The following is an 18,492-nucleotide window of genomic DNA, read 5'->3' as shown; positions in this document are numbered from 1 at the left end:
ATATTCATTATAACGTCATAATATTGTCAAAATTTTCATTCATGGTAAATTCAAATCGCACCAGACTCTGTTCATGAGACTTTGTTTTTCATTCTGGATAGTATCGTATCCATTCTTTGCTGGTACAAACAAGAACTATCAGAAAAAAATATGATCATTTTTTTTATGAGAAATGAATTGAAAGGGACTTTTCCACATCTTATGCAATTTTCAGTTCTTAACATACCGTAAGAATGAATATTTACGCAAAACATTATTTGGGTACGGGGAAAAGTTGGTACGGGTACGGGTTACACATTTTAGACTCTATCCCATACCACTACCCCCTTTTATTACCCTCTTCGATCTTTGAAAATGATCACCCCCGCTGGTCATTTTGGCTTGTACATGTAATTAATTTGTTTTCAAGTTTCAATTTTATAAATCAATCAAAATAAGAGCAGTATTTATGTTGATTTGTTGCCAATTAAATCTTATGTTTTATTTCATACGGATTAAGTGTTGAGACACTCGATGTGCGAGTACAATGGGCTGCATTTGGCGTAGCTTTCACGCTCGAAATCAAAATTACCTCCCTTCAGTTAAATCTTCAAGTATGGCGTCTGAATCGACGGAAATTTCGCAAGCTGGTAAAATTAGACAGAAACACATTTACCTAAGCATTGTTATATAAACTGCCTCATTTACCGTATCCATGAGAAAAACATTATCATTTGTGTCGATTAGTGGGTTTATAATTTCTTTTCTGAAATTGGAAAGCTGTTGAGATTTTAAATTTTGATGATATGCGTAACACCATATAACACAAAAAAAAAAACCAGTTAAAAAACTACATGTACATGAAAAAACAAAAAAAATCATACGAGTGTCTTTTTGTTGGTCATTAAAAGATGACTATTTCGATTTCCAATTTCTATACAACGTTGGAACCTTACCACTATAATGCCATTAATGGTTGGTCTGGTAAGAGTATAATCAAGGGAACCAAGATTCAACTCAAGTTAGTTCAAATTATTCCAAACCTTCACAGGAGTTCAAGCTGTAGTCTTCACAAAAGTACCTGACCAGTCCAGTAATATTTGCGTCAGTCTGATAGTTTCGTTTTTACCATCAGACTGAATGTCCAGCAATTATTTCATACCACAACAGAATGATTTTCCTTTTTGTATGACACAATTTGATTGGTTGCTTGGTATTATCATCCAGTGAAATCCTGCGATACTATACTTGACGTCACATACAACACATTTTCGAATTGAAGCTCTACTTTTTAAACCGTCGGACTTACCGCAAGAGTTGTCTCTCTTTTATTTAATCTGAAGATAGTTCGCATATATGCATGACGTGTTAGGACCAACGAGTCGCTTATTAGCTTAAATCATGCGTAACAAATCCTTATGGGGAAATCCCATACTAATATCCGCCATGTTGGTTTCTACGGGACGATTTGTTTACAAACGAAGTTCATAAGTTCCCATCAAACTCTGGTGACAATTGTCTACTTGATCAACTTCTCGGTATTGTACATTGTTCGCGTAAAATAAATCCGAGATATCCAAAATAACGCCGAAATGCATTCTGGGTTCTTTGGTTTTTGTGTTATAGTGCATGTTTTTTTTTCAATGAATGAGTAAGCAAAAATGTTTTTTTCCCATAATTTTGAACTTTTACTTTTTTTTTTCTAGAAGGATCCCAGTCCCCCCTTTTCCCCTTGCTTTCAAAGTGGCCAATGACTTAGTAGCAGTTTGTCATACTATACTATGTTAACTCTTGAGGGCAGCTCTACCAACATTCATTCTAGTTTTAGTGGGTCATGTTAATTTTTACAGATACATTGTGCTGGAAATATTACAGTACTCCACAGATGGTGGGAATAGTTTGCACATGTTCACATGTGATATAAGCAAAATTTAGACACAACTGACTGATGTAAATTTCCAAAAGAAAATGATTGTCTTTCTTATTTTAGAAAAACTGTGCTTCAATTTCAACAATACAATCAGCGTTATATTTTTTCCAAGGTGGGTTAGGTTTTTGACAACAGTGGAGATACACGTACATGTATGTACATCCATGTTTCCCAAACTTTCTTAGAAACACATTATATTCACTTCTCGCAATACATGTAAGTAAAAAATTTACAAAGACTTTAAAAGTACATGTATCAGAGAAGATGAAATTATTTTTACTGAGAGGTAATCTTAACCTATATAGTTTTTTTTTCTTTTTATTTAAGAAAACGTTGAATTTTGTCGGTAAACACAGTCACTATTTATTACTTCCTGGACTTGTATTCCTTGGTATATTGGGGATGATGAGTACATGTGAAAACCATGGAGAACACACCGCTTCATGGCATTGCTATCAGGAAGAGTTTTACTCTTATGAAGCATCAGCCACTTTCTTAAGATGTTAAAAGCTTCTACAATATCAGCCCGGTGCAGGTCCAGGTGTTAAAAGAATAGGCCTGCAGCAGCTCTAAGCTTGTCGTAAAAGGCAACTAAATAGTGCTCAGAACCCTAGCCGGGGGCTAGGGCGCTCTGCCACAGAGCAACTGAGATGTGTGCCCCAGGTGGTGGAATGGGGTACCCCTGGCGTGTTACATGCTGGGGTTGTCAGGCTATAATACGAAAAACCTGACCGCAAACCATAGTGGTGCACCGTGTTGGGAAAGATGCCACAAACCCTACTGTGGTATTCTCCCGGAGTATGAACCATATGGCTCTGCCACAGGAGGCTAAATTGCCTGACTCTACCCACCTTTCCCTATTTCCAGTGGCAATCAAAATTTGTTGACCCCATTGTCCTTGTGTCCCATCCCTTTTTCATTTTATCATCATTTCATGTTCATTTTATTATCAGTTTCATGTTCATCGTCTGAATATAGCTGAAATATTGCTGCTCGGATGTTAAACCCCAACAAACAAACAAAAAAAAATCTACAATACTAATTGAAAAACTCCTGTGAAACAAATGTATGGTATGCAATATACCAAATCTCAAATTTAACACTTTTCTCCTATACGATAAGTATATGTACATATCTAAGTCTCGTCACATGTCTGTGGTACAGTCAAACCTGCTCTGCCAGTCACCTCAAACCACTGGTCACCTTCACTTGATGGTAAATTCAACACCCGCCCAACTGTTTTCTCTATTTTAACTCAAATCAGTGGTCGCCTCCCTAACAGGGCCAACAGTCACCTATTTTCCAGCCAAAATTGTCTTTCTGACTTCTTATACCGGCCATTTTGTAAACATTCGGTTTATCTCATGAACCAATAAAGTACTGTGTCACATGATTTAATTATATTTAGAACTTTTAAGTATAGATAATTAGGTGGGGGAAAGGATTATTAAATCAGTATTGCAATGAAAACAAAATTTACGACTCGCTAGTAAAGATGTGAAATTTACTCACTGGTCAGGGATTAAGTCATAAAAACTTAGTTTTCAGTTTAATTATGAAAGTTTGAGTTGCTACAAAATGTCTCAGAAAATATTTTTAAATACATGAATCTACTCCTGAAAATGAGAGATAAAAACGTGTAATTTTATGACAATCAGAGGTAATACAATCTAAAGGAATATGGGATTATATGCTGACATCAAAGTCTTTCTACCTCACAATTTGTAATCTCATTCCCAAGGTCACCTCTCTATAAAGGTCAATTTGAGTATTCCCCAAAGGTGACTGCTTAATACAGGTTTGACTATATTTCAAGAGAATGGGTCATTATTGTTGAATATATAGATTTTTTTCAGTTACTGTGAGGGTTTTTATCAAAACATTTTTTTTTGTTAAAATACAACATGTAGTTCTAATAAAAAAATGACAAATTTTAGTTCTACATGATAAAATGGTTGAAAGAGCATAAAATAGAATATTTTACAGTGTGATGCAGCGTTTGGAGATCCTGGTAGTAAACAATAATGCTTATCATTCTGCGGATTTCAATGTGTTCTACATTAGAAATTCCAGTAAGGAAAATTGAACCCTTTAGAATCCATGTGAAACAAAAAAACCCAATCTTTTAAATAGATTGAGGTAACTTTACCAGGTGTTTGATTCTGAGGGAAGTGGGCGGTGGATTGCAGATTTTTCAGGTCAGAATGTCTGATGTTAGTTAGCAAAAAATGATTTTCTATAAATGGTTGAAATGTAGGTCAGGTTTAAGAGTAATGAAGGGAACCAAGGTTTTAGCGGTAATCAAAAGAATGTAATTCAGGGGAAAAGACCAGACATGGAAAACAGACATACACAACAAAGAACATAATAAAGCAGCTTATTGGGATCTGTTCCCATAAAATATGCATTAAAATGTAGAATGTCCTATTTAAAGTTGTTTTTAGCTCACCTGGGCAATGTCATGTGAGCTATTGCCATCACTTGGTGTCTGTCCTGTTGTCCGTCGTCTCCGTTATCAATTATACAAAACTCTTCTCCTTTGAAGCTACTGGACCAGTTGAAACCAAACTTTGTATAAATGTTCCTTGGATATCCTGCATAGAACTGATGTGGGGATTTTTGATGCGTTGAAAAACATGGCCGCCATTACTAAAAATAGAACATAGGGATCGGACGGTAATTTTTCGCATATATCTCCTAAACCGTTAGGTTTAACTAATTTGACATGGATAAAAGTGTTTAGCATGATAAGATCTATCTCTGGTCAAATATCCGTTAATCCATGTTGGAGTTATTGCCTTTTTTCAACGATTTTTGCCATTTTTAATGTTATTTCTTTCAGAAATCTCCTCCTCTGACAGTATTTGACCAATTGAAACCAAACTTGGTATGACTGTTCCTTGGGGTGTCCTGCATAGGACTGATAAGGGGATTTTTGGATCGTTGAAAAACATGGCCGCCGTTACTAAAAATAGAACATAGGGGTCAGACAGTAGTTTTCCACAAATATCTCCTAAACCATTATGTTTAGCTAAATTTTTTCAATTGTTGAAATTATCCTTATTGTAAGGTCTGAAAAAGTTCAGGGATGAAAGTGGTCAGATGACTCCTTGTAAGAGTTGTTGCCCTTGAAAGGTGAAAAATTACCAGGTGAGCGGTTCAGGCTCCTGGGAGCCTCTTGTTTTTTTGTTTCTGTTTTTGTTATTTGTCTTCTTGAGTCGGTAAGTTATTAAAATGTGTCTGGCCAAACTCCAGAAAGCTTCAGGGTATTGAAGCGAGCAAAGCAAGAGGATTTTTTGATAGCACTGTATTTAGAGTGAGTAATCAAGGGAACCAAGGTTATAGCGGTAATCAAAAGAATGTAATCCAGGGACAAAGACCAGACATGGAAAACAGACATACACAACAAAGAACATAAAGTAACTAAAATCATACATACAAAGTAACAAAAGTAAATGAGCAACTCGGACTCCACTAAAAACTGGGAGCATGGACCAGGTGCACCGATAGGGTAAGCGTCCTCTGCTTTTCTAGAAACACCCGCCGAGTTGCTCATAAAAAGTCAAGTCCGGGGTAGACAAATGAGGAAAGGAAAACTATTACCTGTTGAATAAATCAGTTTTCATGGTGCTGATGGATACACCACAACGATCCACGAGTTCGTGATGACGACCATAAAACTTCTGTAGTGATGACTTCAATCTTGTAGCAACAAAACCCTGTTCCAGAAGCCTATTTGTTAGAGTTCTAGCGCGATACAAAAAGTCTGCTTAGTTTCGGCAAGCTCTGGCATAATGTATGAGTTGTGATATGAATACTCCATACGCAGGAGCCGAAGGGATGTTGCCACAGATGAAAGGAAAGTTGACAATTCTGAATGAAAAGTCATCACGTTTGTCGTAAAGTTTGGTCAATAGTTTTCCTTTACCATCGATTTCTAAATGTAGGTCAAGATATGAGGCTGACTTCACAGTGTCTGTAGTATCTTTTATCTCAAGTTCTTTTGGGTAGATGCGATGTATCAAATCCCCGAAATTAGGATTGTTTAAAGATAACACGTCATCTATATAGCGGAAACTGAGATTGAAGGATCTAGCCAAACAATATTCTTTCTTTCTGATCAGATCAGCTATAAAGTCAGCCTAATAAGAGTGAAGGAATAGGTCAGCTAGTAAAGGAGCACAATTTGTTCCCATTGGAATGCCGACCGTTTGTTGAAAAACACGTCCACCACACTGGACAAATATGTTGTCGATTAAAAATTCCAGCATTTTGTAAACATCTTCCTCTGTATATTTGGAAGATGATTTGGAATTATTTCTTACAAAGTATGAGGAATCTCTACCAAGAACTATATATTTGTATCTAGGTGTACCATCTTTTTTGGAAAAACAACGATGTATAATGTTTTTAAGTCGGGATTTTAACTGAGTATGGGGAATATAAGTATACAGTGTTGAAAAATCATATGTTTTAATGCTATTATATTCAGGTAATAGTCTTGAACTGATTGTCTCCAAAAGATCTTTTGAATTTTTCAGGATCCACATTGAATTAATACCACTACGGGAGTAACAAGTGTTGTGGTAGGACTGTAGACCCTCTTTGACAGTTGTGAGTATAGAAGTTAAAAGTTTTGAAAGAGGTTTGGTGGTACATTTTGCAGATCCAGCTATGAAACGTTGTTTGTATGGATTCTTGTGAAGTTTAGGAATCCAGTACATAGACGGTAAATCACAATCATCGTCCTTGGTAGAGAGACCAAAAGAGGATAGCACAGATTTATGGTTTTCCACAATCTCTTCTTTGGAGAGAGTGGTAGCAGTGTAGGTCTTATCACTGCTATTATTTTCTACGTCTACCTCTGATAATAAACATTGGATACAAAACGTATTGCAGACAAAAACAATGTTGTTTTGGGCTTTGTCTGCTGGTACGACAACATGTATAGTAGACAATGTTTTTGCTACATCGGGGTCTTTGAAAACTGATGTAGCCTTGGCACTCATTGACCTACTTAAAACTTTCATATGTTTCAAAGTTAAAGACCTCACGGCCTTCAACCACTCTGACAGAGAATCAATGTCTTCTTGTTCTCGTTTTATCCATTTTCTTGCATAGTCTTCGACGGCATCCATAAGAACTTTATAATTATAATTCCAATTTATGGAGTGTGGTTCATGGTACTTGGGACCTTTAGAAAGGATATTATGTAGAGATTCGTTTTCGATAATGGTTAAATCTCCCGTAACGATGTGACCAGAAGGACCATATTTGAATGGAGAGGTTTTGCAAGAACAGTCAGGTGGTTTAGCCTTGAAGTCCTCAATCTCGAGGTTCTGCAATAGCCTTTTATAATTGAAAATTTTGGATGCGATGGGTGAAGTATAGGAATATGAAATAATTGGTATGGATTTGTCTTTGAAATATGGGAAATTTTGTTGGTAACGTTTTTGTGATGGAGGATGTTAGCCAAATTAATTGCATCTATTCCTTTGATGACAAACGGTAGTGGAAGAAATGATCGTTTTTCTTCATCTTGACTTTTCACACAAACTGGTTTAAAGAGTCTGTGGAAACCAAAATCCAAAATGATGGCAACAATGTATAGTGATGAGGTGGGGTCAGAAACAGGAGTGTCAAGACTTGTTTTGTAAAGGGAGTGTAGTAGAGTGAGAGGTACAGAATAAAGTTTGGTTCTAATGTGATGAAGTCCAAGAGGTTTTTGTATGAAAGGAAGTAGACCATCTATGGAGACATCATGTAACTTAGGTGACGTATAGTGGCGATGGCCATGACTCCTTTACCGTCTTGGATTTTTGTCAAATAATTTCATCCCATTTATGTTATTGTTATATTGGCTTTAAAGGTTTCCTATACTTTTGATGTTGTCATTGCATCTGTAAGGTATTGCAGTACCTAGTCTGCATATCAAGTACTCCTCTCTTTCCCAACGATTGTTTTTACTTAGAACGGACTGTTCGTAGGATGGTAAATTTTTTCTAAAATACGAACTTTCATGGAGAGGATTGAATGATCTTGTTGATTAAAGTGTTTATAAATTGTCGGAAATTTGGTGGTGTTAATTCCCGAATGATGACCGCACATTCTTTTATTTAATCGTTCTTGCGTTTCTCCGACATGTATTAAACCACATAAGTTGCATTCTAATCCATATATTAAGTTTGTTGATTTGCAACTTAAGTCATTGTGACTTCTTGTATGAAAGGTTTTGTTTGTAAGGGAACTGGAGTGCTTGACTGACATTATAAGACCTTGTTGCAAAATGCGTCACTGCAGGTTGGTTATTCATGTTTTAATTTTTTTACATTGACCTTGTTTAATTAACTATGTTCATTATGATCATAGATTTTCTTTTAAATTCAGATAAATGGTGCTTCAAAACATAGCACTCTAATCATACTTATGTTGACAAATTGATACAGGGAAGATAATGTAAACTTATAGAAGGATCTGAAAAATTCCCAACAGTGTTAGAACTGTCTAATTTGCGAAACAAATTTTTGATTGTTCCCTCTGCGGGACTCTAACTTCATCGACATCTATGGCAACACCGCCTGCACTTAGTCCAGCGCCATAGACCACTCAGCCAGCTAGGCTATATAAAAATATGGCTTTTGCTGGCCGGGTCATTCCTCCTCGTAGGATTAATCTAGGGCTGTAACTTAGAACATGATGAATGGTAGTAAGGGACAGTTCATCTAGGTGTTGTTATGTAGGATAGAGGATCATTAATTTGATAAGTAAAGAAATTCATTTTCTGGTATGATAAGGCCAGATTTTTTATTTCCATCATAATGAAAATCTACCAACAATATTATACAATATGAAGCAGAAGAAATTAAGTCAAGATTTCTGCCAAAATACATACTGAAAAGAGGCTATATATAAAAATTTTTTTATGTCAGAGTCAGTGATTGAATTTATCGGGAGATACTTCTAAATGAAAGTTAAAATTCAATTTTGCTAATAGAAGTGGTTTTTTTTCCAGCAGTGCAAGATATTGATATGTCTACAAAAGAAGAAAGTAGAGAAATAAAGTTAGAAGAAAAACTTGAAGATAGTGGTGGTCCATCTTCTGATAATAATAACAGTTCTCAACCAACAGGTACAGTTTGTGTACAGTTTGTGTACTAAAGTTTGTACATTACCAGTATATGTATGGATTTTGTATACAAGCTTGGTCAAAATCTGTTCATTCTTAATTTTCTCTTTTTTTTTTAAACACTTCAAACATATGGATTTGTTCTTTATAAATTTTGTCAATGACCAAACATAGTTACTCTTGTTCATACTTGTATATATCTACCTCAAAAAATACAGGTGTCATAAAAAAAGAACAGTATACATGTGATATATCTGTAATAATTTTATACACTGCTACACGACATGATGAAGAATTATGTGATACCTTTCATAAAGTTGTGTGACTATCTGTCTGTATCTCTGTTGCCATGACAGTTTCCAGATGTTAACTTATAAAGTTATTGAAGGATCTTTATAAATATAGTTAATGAGTATCATAAAAATACAGTTCAGCATTCAGTTTTATCAGATTTTTTACATAAAAGTTATAGCCATTTTAAGTTGTATTTACCCCCAAAATTTTGTGCCAAGTGACGAGGTATCATTTATGTCCCATTATTTGTTATTATTGTATATTTACATTTTATAACTGATAGAAAATTCAGTCCATTTGTTGGCTCAATGTTTACTTTAAGCAAAAAACAAGAACATGCATGACTGTTTCAAAAATATGCTTGGACAAGTGTCCAAGAACATATTATTTTGGTCTGTTATGTAGTACAGGTATAAAAAATAGGAGATGTATGATTGCCAATAAGATAGTAATCCACCAAATGTGATTTCTCTGACTATGATAATTACTGGTTTCTTTATGTCATTTCAGATGAATCAACTGTGAATTCCACCACACCTATAGATACACAAGAAACAGTAGATTTTAAAGTGATATTTAACAAACAAAAATATGATGTAACGTTTCCAGTTAACAATACTATTGCTAAATTGAAATCTCATGTCGAATCATTGACAGGTATGTACACTGTCAGTGCTCTGGAGTTTCAGAATTTATCTTCTTTCCATGGGAAAGTGTTGCATAGAAAATAGCTTTCCCACAGCAATTAACTTTATAAATTTCTTTTGGCTAATTTCAAGTATCAAGGTAAACAGAAATAGTGTTTTCACTAGAAATAATTGAAGTCATTGTAATTTTGAAGAAGAAAAACATTTGAGGACACTCCACCTTTACATGTTTCAAAATTTTAAAACAATATGTGGTTAGAAGGGGTAAAAAATCAAGCATTTCATTGGATTTAACTATATAATTCCTCTAAAGCGTAGGAACATCTGTGATATTGCTTAACAGTATTCTACACAACAAAATAGTTAGATTGAAATTGATTTGTGGGTATGGGACTAGAACACAAGGAATTAGAAATCAAAAGGTGGTGTCATTTTCCTAATTTCCAGACAATTACTATTAGTGAATTGATTATTTTGAAATTGTATACCAAGGTGCCACCATAGGAAGACAAGGAGTGATTTTTTTGAAATTGTATACCAAGGTGCTTTACCACCATAGGAAGACAAGGAGTGATTTTTTTGAAATTGTATACCAAGGTGCCACCATAGGAAGACAAGGAGTGATTTTTTTTTTCATGTTTTCATGGTGGATGGGGGGTGAGAAACTTGAACCTTTTGGGAATTAGGGGCAAAAAAGGACCTAAAACAAGCATTTTTCTTATGGCTGGACTTTAACTTGAGTAAATGTGAATGGGTCTCATATAGATTTTACTACAGGGTGCCATAGCACTAAAGGAAGACTTGAATTAATATTGTGGGTAAAGCTGAGAACCAATAGTAAAAATAAGGTTCCATACCCTGAAAGGAAGCTTTGGATTGATTTGAGATTTTGACTAGAACCATTTTGGAATAAGGGCCAAAAGTGACCCATTTGGTTCTGATCAAATATTTATCCTGTGTCAAATTTTTAATCATAATCAAAATTTGAAGCTGAGCAAGTTTGAATGGTGTATTCATACTTGCCCCAACTATTCTAAATTCAACCTTTGCAGTCCTATCAAATTGCTTCTGCGAAGCAATTTATTAATGGTATAAATTGTCAAAAATATGTGCCAACACAGCATGATTAAGTTCAAAGCAAATTCAAAAACATTGAATAACACAAAATTACAAGTTTTAACAGTAGCAAATTATAAAATTTATGATAAGGGCAGCAAGAAGGTGGTGCTGGAATCATGTGTGGGAAATGGAATTTATAGAGCCATTACTCTTATGAATGCTATAATGTAGGTATTATTTTTATTTTTTTTAATTCTAATTACTCTACATGTAGCTTGAAAATTTGGCCATTATAAAAAAAAATTCTCTTTCAACCGTTTTCAAAATTAGGGGCAGTTTATTATCTACTTTTTATCAATTTAAGTGACAAATGCTTTATATTTGAAAGAAATGGACCTAAATTGGAAAAAAAATCTAAATAAAATTTTTGGCAGAGGGTGAAACAAATTGGGTTGGGAGGGCATGAGGATATTTTTGATTTTGTCTTAAAGCTATATTATTTATTTTTGTATATTTTTTTGTACAGGTGTACCCTCAACAATGCAGAAAATAATGTTTAAAGGTTAGTACTTTTTTTTTTAATTGTTTGTTGTCATTTTAGTTATAAAACAAAGTCAATGATTCAACAGTATGTCATTAATATAGTTGATTATAATTAATTCATAATTTTTGTTGTTGTCAGGCTGCATGGTTTTCTTATTTTGACAACTTAATCTCATGTCACTACAATGGGAGAAAAGATAAGTCAAGACCTGTTACAACACTTTTATTACAAGTTGTTCCATGGAAGTAAAAAATGTCAACTGAAACATGTTATAAACATATCTTATTTTTAGGAGAAATTCTGTAACCAAGGTAACAAGGGAAATAAATGAATTAACTGATACAATGAAAAATGGCTTTGTGTATCATGTGCATTATAAGTAAGATTTGAGATTAAAAATTAACAATAATATAAGGATTGGAAAGTTAAATGTATTTGAGGTGGTAACTTATCTAGAAACAGGAAGAAGGTAGATACAACAACAAAAAATTTTTTGAGAAAAAGTTGGGTCCTCTTGATAGGCTTTTGATTGACTCTTATTGCTTACAGGATTAGCTAAAGATGAATGTACATTAAAAGATCTAAAAGTAACAAAAGGAGCCAAAGTAATGGTTGTAGGATCAACATTAAATGATGTTCTATCCATCAGTAAACCTACGGGAAAAGAGGCTAAGGAAATATCAGCATCTTCATCTAGTTGTAAAGAACCTTTGTCATCATTAAAGGTATGTTAATTAGGATTATAGCCTTTATTACATTTTGTATAAATTCATAGTTTCCTAAATATTTAAACAATGTATTTCTGACACACATTATACACTTGGCATTTGTATTACAAGTGATATTGCATGGCTGATGTCGGCTGTTTACATTCTCAGTAAAATTATTTTTTTTCTGTGGCCAAATTATTCAAAAACAAATATTTATATTTATATTGACTTTAAAAATCGAAATGAAGAGAAACTCACTGAGATAGAAATTCTAAAAATTTGTACAGAGAAATGCAGTAAAACAATTATGTCAACTCTCTGCAATATCATTTTATGGATCATTCAAAAGAGATCTCAATCTCAGATATGTTCCCCGAACCATATTTTTCCGACACAGTCGGTATTGAGTTCACTTTGACATCATGTGACATTCGGGATGCTCAACAATGGCAACCTAACCTATGTAATGTACAACCTCACATTTCATTGGACAAATCTGATAGCAACCATGAAATTTAAAGTTCCATTGGGGGCATTGGTGTCACTTTTATATATTAATAATTGGAAATAGTTCAAAAGTTGAACCAATAATATAATTGAAATACAAACATAGCACAGTGATCATGCAGTTCACCAAATAAAATCTTCACCTGATTTGGGTATTAACAAAGCGAGGATATGTGTCGACTGTCTTTTATAAAGAATTTACTTGTTTGTAAGTGTTCCATAACACATGATATTGCATACACTGCATGGCTAAGGTTTATATCTCTTTTAAGTGTTATGTAATTCATGATGTATTGTATCTTCAATGACTGCATGCACTGATCTGCCATAATTATATAAGATTAATGCTTTTTTACAGCAAATACCATGTAAGTGTGGATTTTTTTTTGCTGTTTGAAAATTTGGGATTATTTGGATAAAAATTATTGATTTTAGCCTGATGTGATTTTCATGATCTCTTATTTTCTGTAAGTATACATATATGGAGGAGTAACTCTTAATGTATCTCTTGACTCTGTAAACTTGTCTGTTTTAACAAATTTTATTCATTATTTTCATTCATAGGAGCATAAAAAGGTATTAGATAAATATGGGAAACCAGAGGATGTGTTACCTGGTCTAAAGAATGTGAAAGAGTCATTACCCCCTGCCCCCCTCTCAGGAATGTGCAATAAATCTGGAGGAAAAGTCCGTCTCACTTTTAAATTAGAATTAGATCAAGTATGGATTGGCACCAAAGGTATTTCATATGTATGACATACATTGCTTTAATACAAATTATTCTCTTTTTTGCTGATTACTGAACCACATCCTATTTGGCTGATAACTTTTGCTAGGGACCATCTGAAGAATGTTATTTTCACACACACACATTTCTGTTGAGTTCCCTTGCTCCCCATAAACTAATTTTACTAATGTATTATCCACAATAGATTTGAGTGTAGACAAAAGAGTTTCAGCTGGTCCTGTCTATACACTAGTAAAGAGCTTGCTTATGATTACCAGTAATAATCAAATTAAGATAAAAATTGCTGAAGAATGCCATTATTTAAGGATTGTGCTGCACTTGTTCCTTGCATGAGTAAAAGTGTAAACCAACATGATATATTTATTAGCAACTACCCATGGTTTTCTTTTTAAGAGGGATTCCATACAAAAACAATGCAGTAGGTGGCACATGACAAATTTTGTTTAAAAATATGTTCACCCATTTCATATCACAAGTGCATCCTTTCTCAAAGTTGAAAGTTGGTTTTTGATTAATGGTAACTTCAACAATTAAAATGAAATTATTTACATAGAAAGCGTTGAAATTCATTGGATAAAGGGAGATAACTTGTTAATTTGAGCAAAATTTGGTTGCTTTGTTAGGGAATTTTATACAAAAATATTGGAACAAAAAAATTCAGTGGGATGAAATTACCATGTGCCACCCATATCGTAGAATGGTCCGATTTTTTCATGGATGGCCTCTTAATACACAGATTAAGCACAGATTGCTGTTAATGTTAAGTCACTATAAAAGAATATTGTGAAAGAGTTGTCAAGGGAACCAAGGTTATAGCGGTAATCAAAAGAATGTAATCCAGCGACAAAGACCAGACATGGAAAACAGACATACACAACAAAGAACATAAAGTAACTAAAATCATATGTACAACGTAACAAAAGCAAATGAGCGACTTGGACTCAACTAAAAACTGGGAGCATGGACCAGGTGCACCGGTAGGGTAAGCGTCCTAAAACTGTTAGGAAATTTTGTATTCAAATCATACTCTAAAAATATAAACAAAGTCTATAACAAGAAGTTTCTGGAGTCTGAATTCTCTAAATATACCTTGCCTGCATGTACATTTGTATAATTGTTCTGTCCAAAATGTCAAGTTGCTGTGATTAACAGTTCCAGAAATAAATTGCAAGAAAAATCAAAATACAAGCAAACTGATATATATACATGTACCCCCCACTTTGAAAGCTTGGGTTAGTAAAAACATAATATTATGTAAACTACATCTCATTCTTTTTTTTTAGCAGGACATTCTAACCATTATCTTTTTTTTTTTCAGAAAGAACAGAAAAACTTCCTATGAATTCCATAAAAGCAGTACACAGTGAACCTATTGTTGGTCATGAAGAATATCATATATTGGTAGGTACATGTAGTATTGAAGGTAGAGACAGGTTGACATCTTAACTCTTTGAGGAGTCATGTTTTTAACTAACACTCACAAAGCTTCATGTCACTGTTTACTTGTATACATTATAGAGACCAAAATCATTATTGGAAGTATTCAAATGTGTTATGGGTTTTCATAATATTAATGGTGTATGGTTTTGCTTCATTAGTTGATTGTCTTGCCTGTAATGGATGTCACAAAAACAAAACTAAGGTATTAATTTTATGGCGTCTATGTCCATGTTATAATTTTTATGTTTAGTTAATTGATCAGGTCATTTCAGTATGAACTACTTATGCTAAGGCAATCAAATTTGATATGCAGTTGCATTGGTATCATTATGTTACAATTCTGTATCTGATTCATGCATATGCCAATGAATTCTCAATTTTTCAAATTTCACATAATGATTTTGATGTTAAGTATTCTGATTAGGTCAGTAAAATTGAGTTATGTCATTCATATTTAGTAGGCAGTGCTGTGCATTAGCATAACTTTAATCTCAATTTTGTATCTATTATATGCAGATGCTCGCTCAGTCATGGTCTGTTGACTTTAAAATTACAAATTTAATGTTAAGTATTCTGATAAGGTTATTTAAACAGGAAATACTGGTACTAGGTCTGTTGTATTTGGTATGTACATGTACTATCATCACTGCTTTACAGTTCCATGTATGCAAACAATAAACTAAACCAGATGAATCTGTTCACATTGGTAGCGTCAATTATAAATTGTCCATAATATAATATAAAACTAGGTATCATTGAGATTGAATCCATCTCTGTGGGCTCTGCTGTAGTAAAAATCCTGTACATCAATCATGCACAGCACATTCAGTTTATCACACAAAACTCATTACAGCCAATACACAAAACAATTATGCAAAAATCATTAATTTGACCTTGAAATACATAATGATAGGGTCATTATTAGTAACAATGTCCCTATCAAAATACTTTTGAATAACAGTATCCATGTGAGACATATATCTGTGATAACAGTAAATTGTTTTATTTCTGGTGAAAAAAATGAGATCTTAATTTATGCTTGGTGTGAAGAATTCTATTACACAACAATTAGTGTACTGGTTATCACAGTTATACTGTTCTATAATAGTATGCCACTGTCTTCATTCTCATTATCATCTACTTTGGAGTTTGTCTCAATAGGAACTTGGTTTTTAGCTCACCTGGCCGAAAGGCCATGCAAACTATTGCCATCACAATGTGTTTGTCGTCCCCATCATTGTCTGTCGTCATCTTCTGTTAACTTTTTGAAATGTCTTCTCCTCTGAAAGTTTCCAACAGATTGTAACCAAACTTGGCATGAATGTTCCTAAGAGTTTTTATAACAATCCTTGTATTGGGGTTTTTGTTCTTGCAAAGAACATGGCCCCATTACTGAAAAAAAGACCATTGGGGTCAAACTGCAGAATTATGCAAATAACTCAAATACAGGTGGGTTTAGAGACAATCTAGTGGAGGGTAAAATTGTTCAGCATGACAGGATGGACCTTTTCAGAAAAAAAGAATGAGTTATGGGACTTGAAATAGATTTTTCCTTAATTTTATATTTCCAACTTTAAAAATCTTTTCCTCCAAAACTACTGGATGGACTGAGACAATTTTTGCATGAATGTTTTGTAAAACATGTTTAACAATCTGTGCATGGGGATTTTTTATCTTGCAAAGAAACATGGCTACCATTACTATAAATGGACCACAGGGGTCAAATTGCAGTATTTTACAAATAACTCAAAAACAATTGGGTTTAGCCAAAATTTGGCAGATAAAAATTATTCAGCATAATGGGATGGACCAAAGCTGAAATTTTCAGAAAGATCCGTTAATGAAGGTTTGAGTTATTGGTCCTGAAATGGATTTTTCCTGAATTTTACATTTCCGACTTTGAAAATCTTCTTTTCTGAATCTACAAAATGGATTGAAACAAAACTTTGCATGAATGTTAAGTAGAAAATGTTTAACAATCTATGTTTGGGTATTTCTGATCTTGCAAAAAACTTGGCCACTGTTTCTAAAAATGGACCATGGGGTCAAATTGCAGAATGATGCAAATAACTCAAAAACAGTTGGGTTTAGCTTAAATCTGCAAGGGATAAAATTGTTCAGCATGATGGGATTGACCTATGCCAAAATTTGAAGAAGGATCTGTTTATGAATGAATGTTATAGATCCTAAAATGGATCTTTTTGTAAAATATTCTCCTCTCAGACTTGTAGGATGGATTGTAACCAAACATTGCATGAATGTTTGTTACATGTAAGATATCCTTAAAAATATATCATCTGTCGAAAACATGGTCACCACTACTAAAAATTGAGGACTTGTTAAAATTACTTGAAAACCAATGGGTTAAGCCAAATTTTATAGGGGGAAAAATTGATCAGCATGGTGAGACCGACCTATGCCGAAATTTTGTTGCTCAATGTTGGAGTTATTGCCCTTGAAGAGTAAAAAAATAACTATGGGAGATTTATTTTAAAATATGAAAACCTGGTGGATTATATGATGCTCAGTATTGATGAAATGATTCTTGTGACAATAGTACGGTAAGGTCAGGAGTCCAGCTTTCGAAAGCTATAAAGACTATTTTTGACCAGGTGAGTAATTGAGGCTCTCTAGAGCTTCTAGTTGTTTATATCAAGGTGTAACATATCAGTATTTTAAAATATTCCATTGTATTATTTTACCTTAATATATGAAAAATACAACTTTTTCACAAGGAGTTAACGTTATAATCAATGTATCCCAACCTATCATCTACCTCAGGTCCTTTTCTTCTTTTACAGGGCATACAGTTAGGACCAACAGAGGCCTCAAATTACTGGATTTATTGGGTACCAGCTCAGTATGTTGATGCTATCAAAGACACTATACTTGGCAAATGGCAGTTCTTTTGATAAGCAGTGTGGTGTGAGGGGGATGTTACTTTCCATTTACTGTGTTAGGACAGTGAAACTGCCATCACACAGTATTCTATGATTGTGATAATGACTACAACAGCGTTGTTTGAATTTGATTCAATAAACGTTATACCAATCTGTCCTTCTGTGTTAGATTGCCTCGTAGAAATAATCTAATCTTGTCAAAGTTAAGTATTTGGTGAGATTTGTTTGTTGCTTGATGGACAGTGTCACAAAATGATGTTCCATGTACATTTTTGTCTGATACAGTGGTTTCTTTTTCTTGGGGGGGGGGAGTCTTTTATCAATATAAACTTTCAACAGAAAAGATTTGGGGCAGAATAATGAACATCTAGATTTTACGGCATTGTTTCAATATACAAACAGCTGCCTTCATGAACAATGTGTCTATCTTAATAAGGACAAATGAATTGTTTTGCATTGTATTGCATTGGCAGGAGCAACTAAATCGATTTTTCGTCCTAAAATGCATAAAATATCTGTCATAGGATGTAAAATTCAATCAATTATTATAAGTAGTCCTTTGTTTTCTGTATGCTGATTTCCAAGCGTTCTCATTCCAGATGCTTCAG

At 33.9% G+C, this 18,492-nt stretch overlaps 1 protein-coding gene across 4 annotated transcripts; it reads left to right on the top strand.

The window, feature by feature from the left end:
- Positions 1-582: 582 nt before the first annotated feature.
- Positions 583-18,041, top strand: LOC148620515 (ubiquitin domain-containing protein UBFD1-like). 4 transcript variants are annotated; one of them, XM_088581433.1, is made up of 8 exons: positions 583-629; positions 8,922-9,038; positions 9,840-9,986; positions 11,562-11,597; positions 12,129-12,304; positions 13,361-13,535; positions 14,863-14,945; positions 17,786-18,041. In XM_088581433.1, the coding sequence occupies exons 1-8, from the start codon at positions 596-598 to the stop codon at positions 17,894-17,896; spliced, it is 879 nt and encodes a 292-aa protein (XP_088437559.1). In that variant the 5' UTR covers positions 583-595; the 3' UTR covers positions 17,897-18,041. The 4 variants fall into 4 exon arrangements, with proteins under 4 accessions (XP_088437559.1, XP_088437560.1, XP_088437562.1 ...); XM_088581434.1 differs by having other exon boundaries at positions 586-629; positions 8,925-9,038; XM_088581436.1 differs by lacking the exon at positions 583-629 and adding an exon at positions 680-725 and having other exon boundaries at positions 8,925-9,038.
- Positions 18,042-18,492: the final 451 nt, after the last annotated feature.

The sequence above is a fragment of the Perna viridis genome, chromosome 4 (assembly GCF_037379345.1).
Source record: "Perna viridis isolate PV_CMFRI_1.1 ecotype Kerala chromosome 4, ASM3737934v1, whole genome shotgun sequence".
Classification (NCBI taxonomy): Eukaryota; Metazoa; Mollusca; class Bivalvia; order Mytilida; family Mytilidae; genus Perna; species Perna viridis.
Note: the sequence above shows the minus strand (reverse complement) of the source record. Positions and strands in the feature narration are given on the sequence as shown.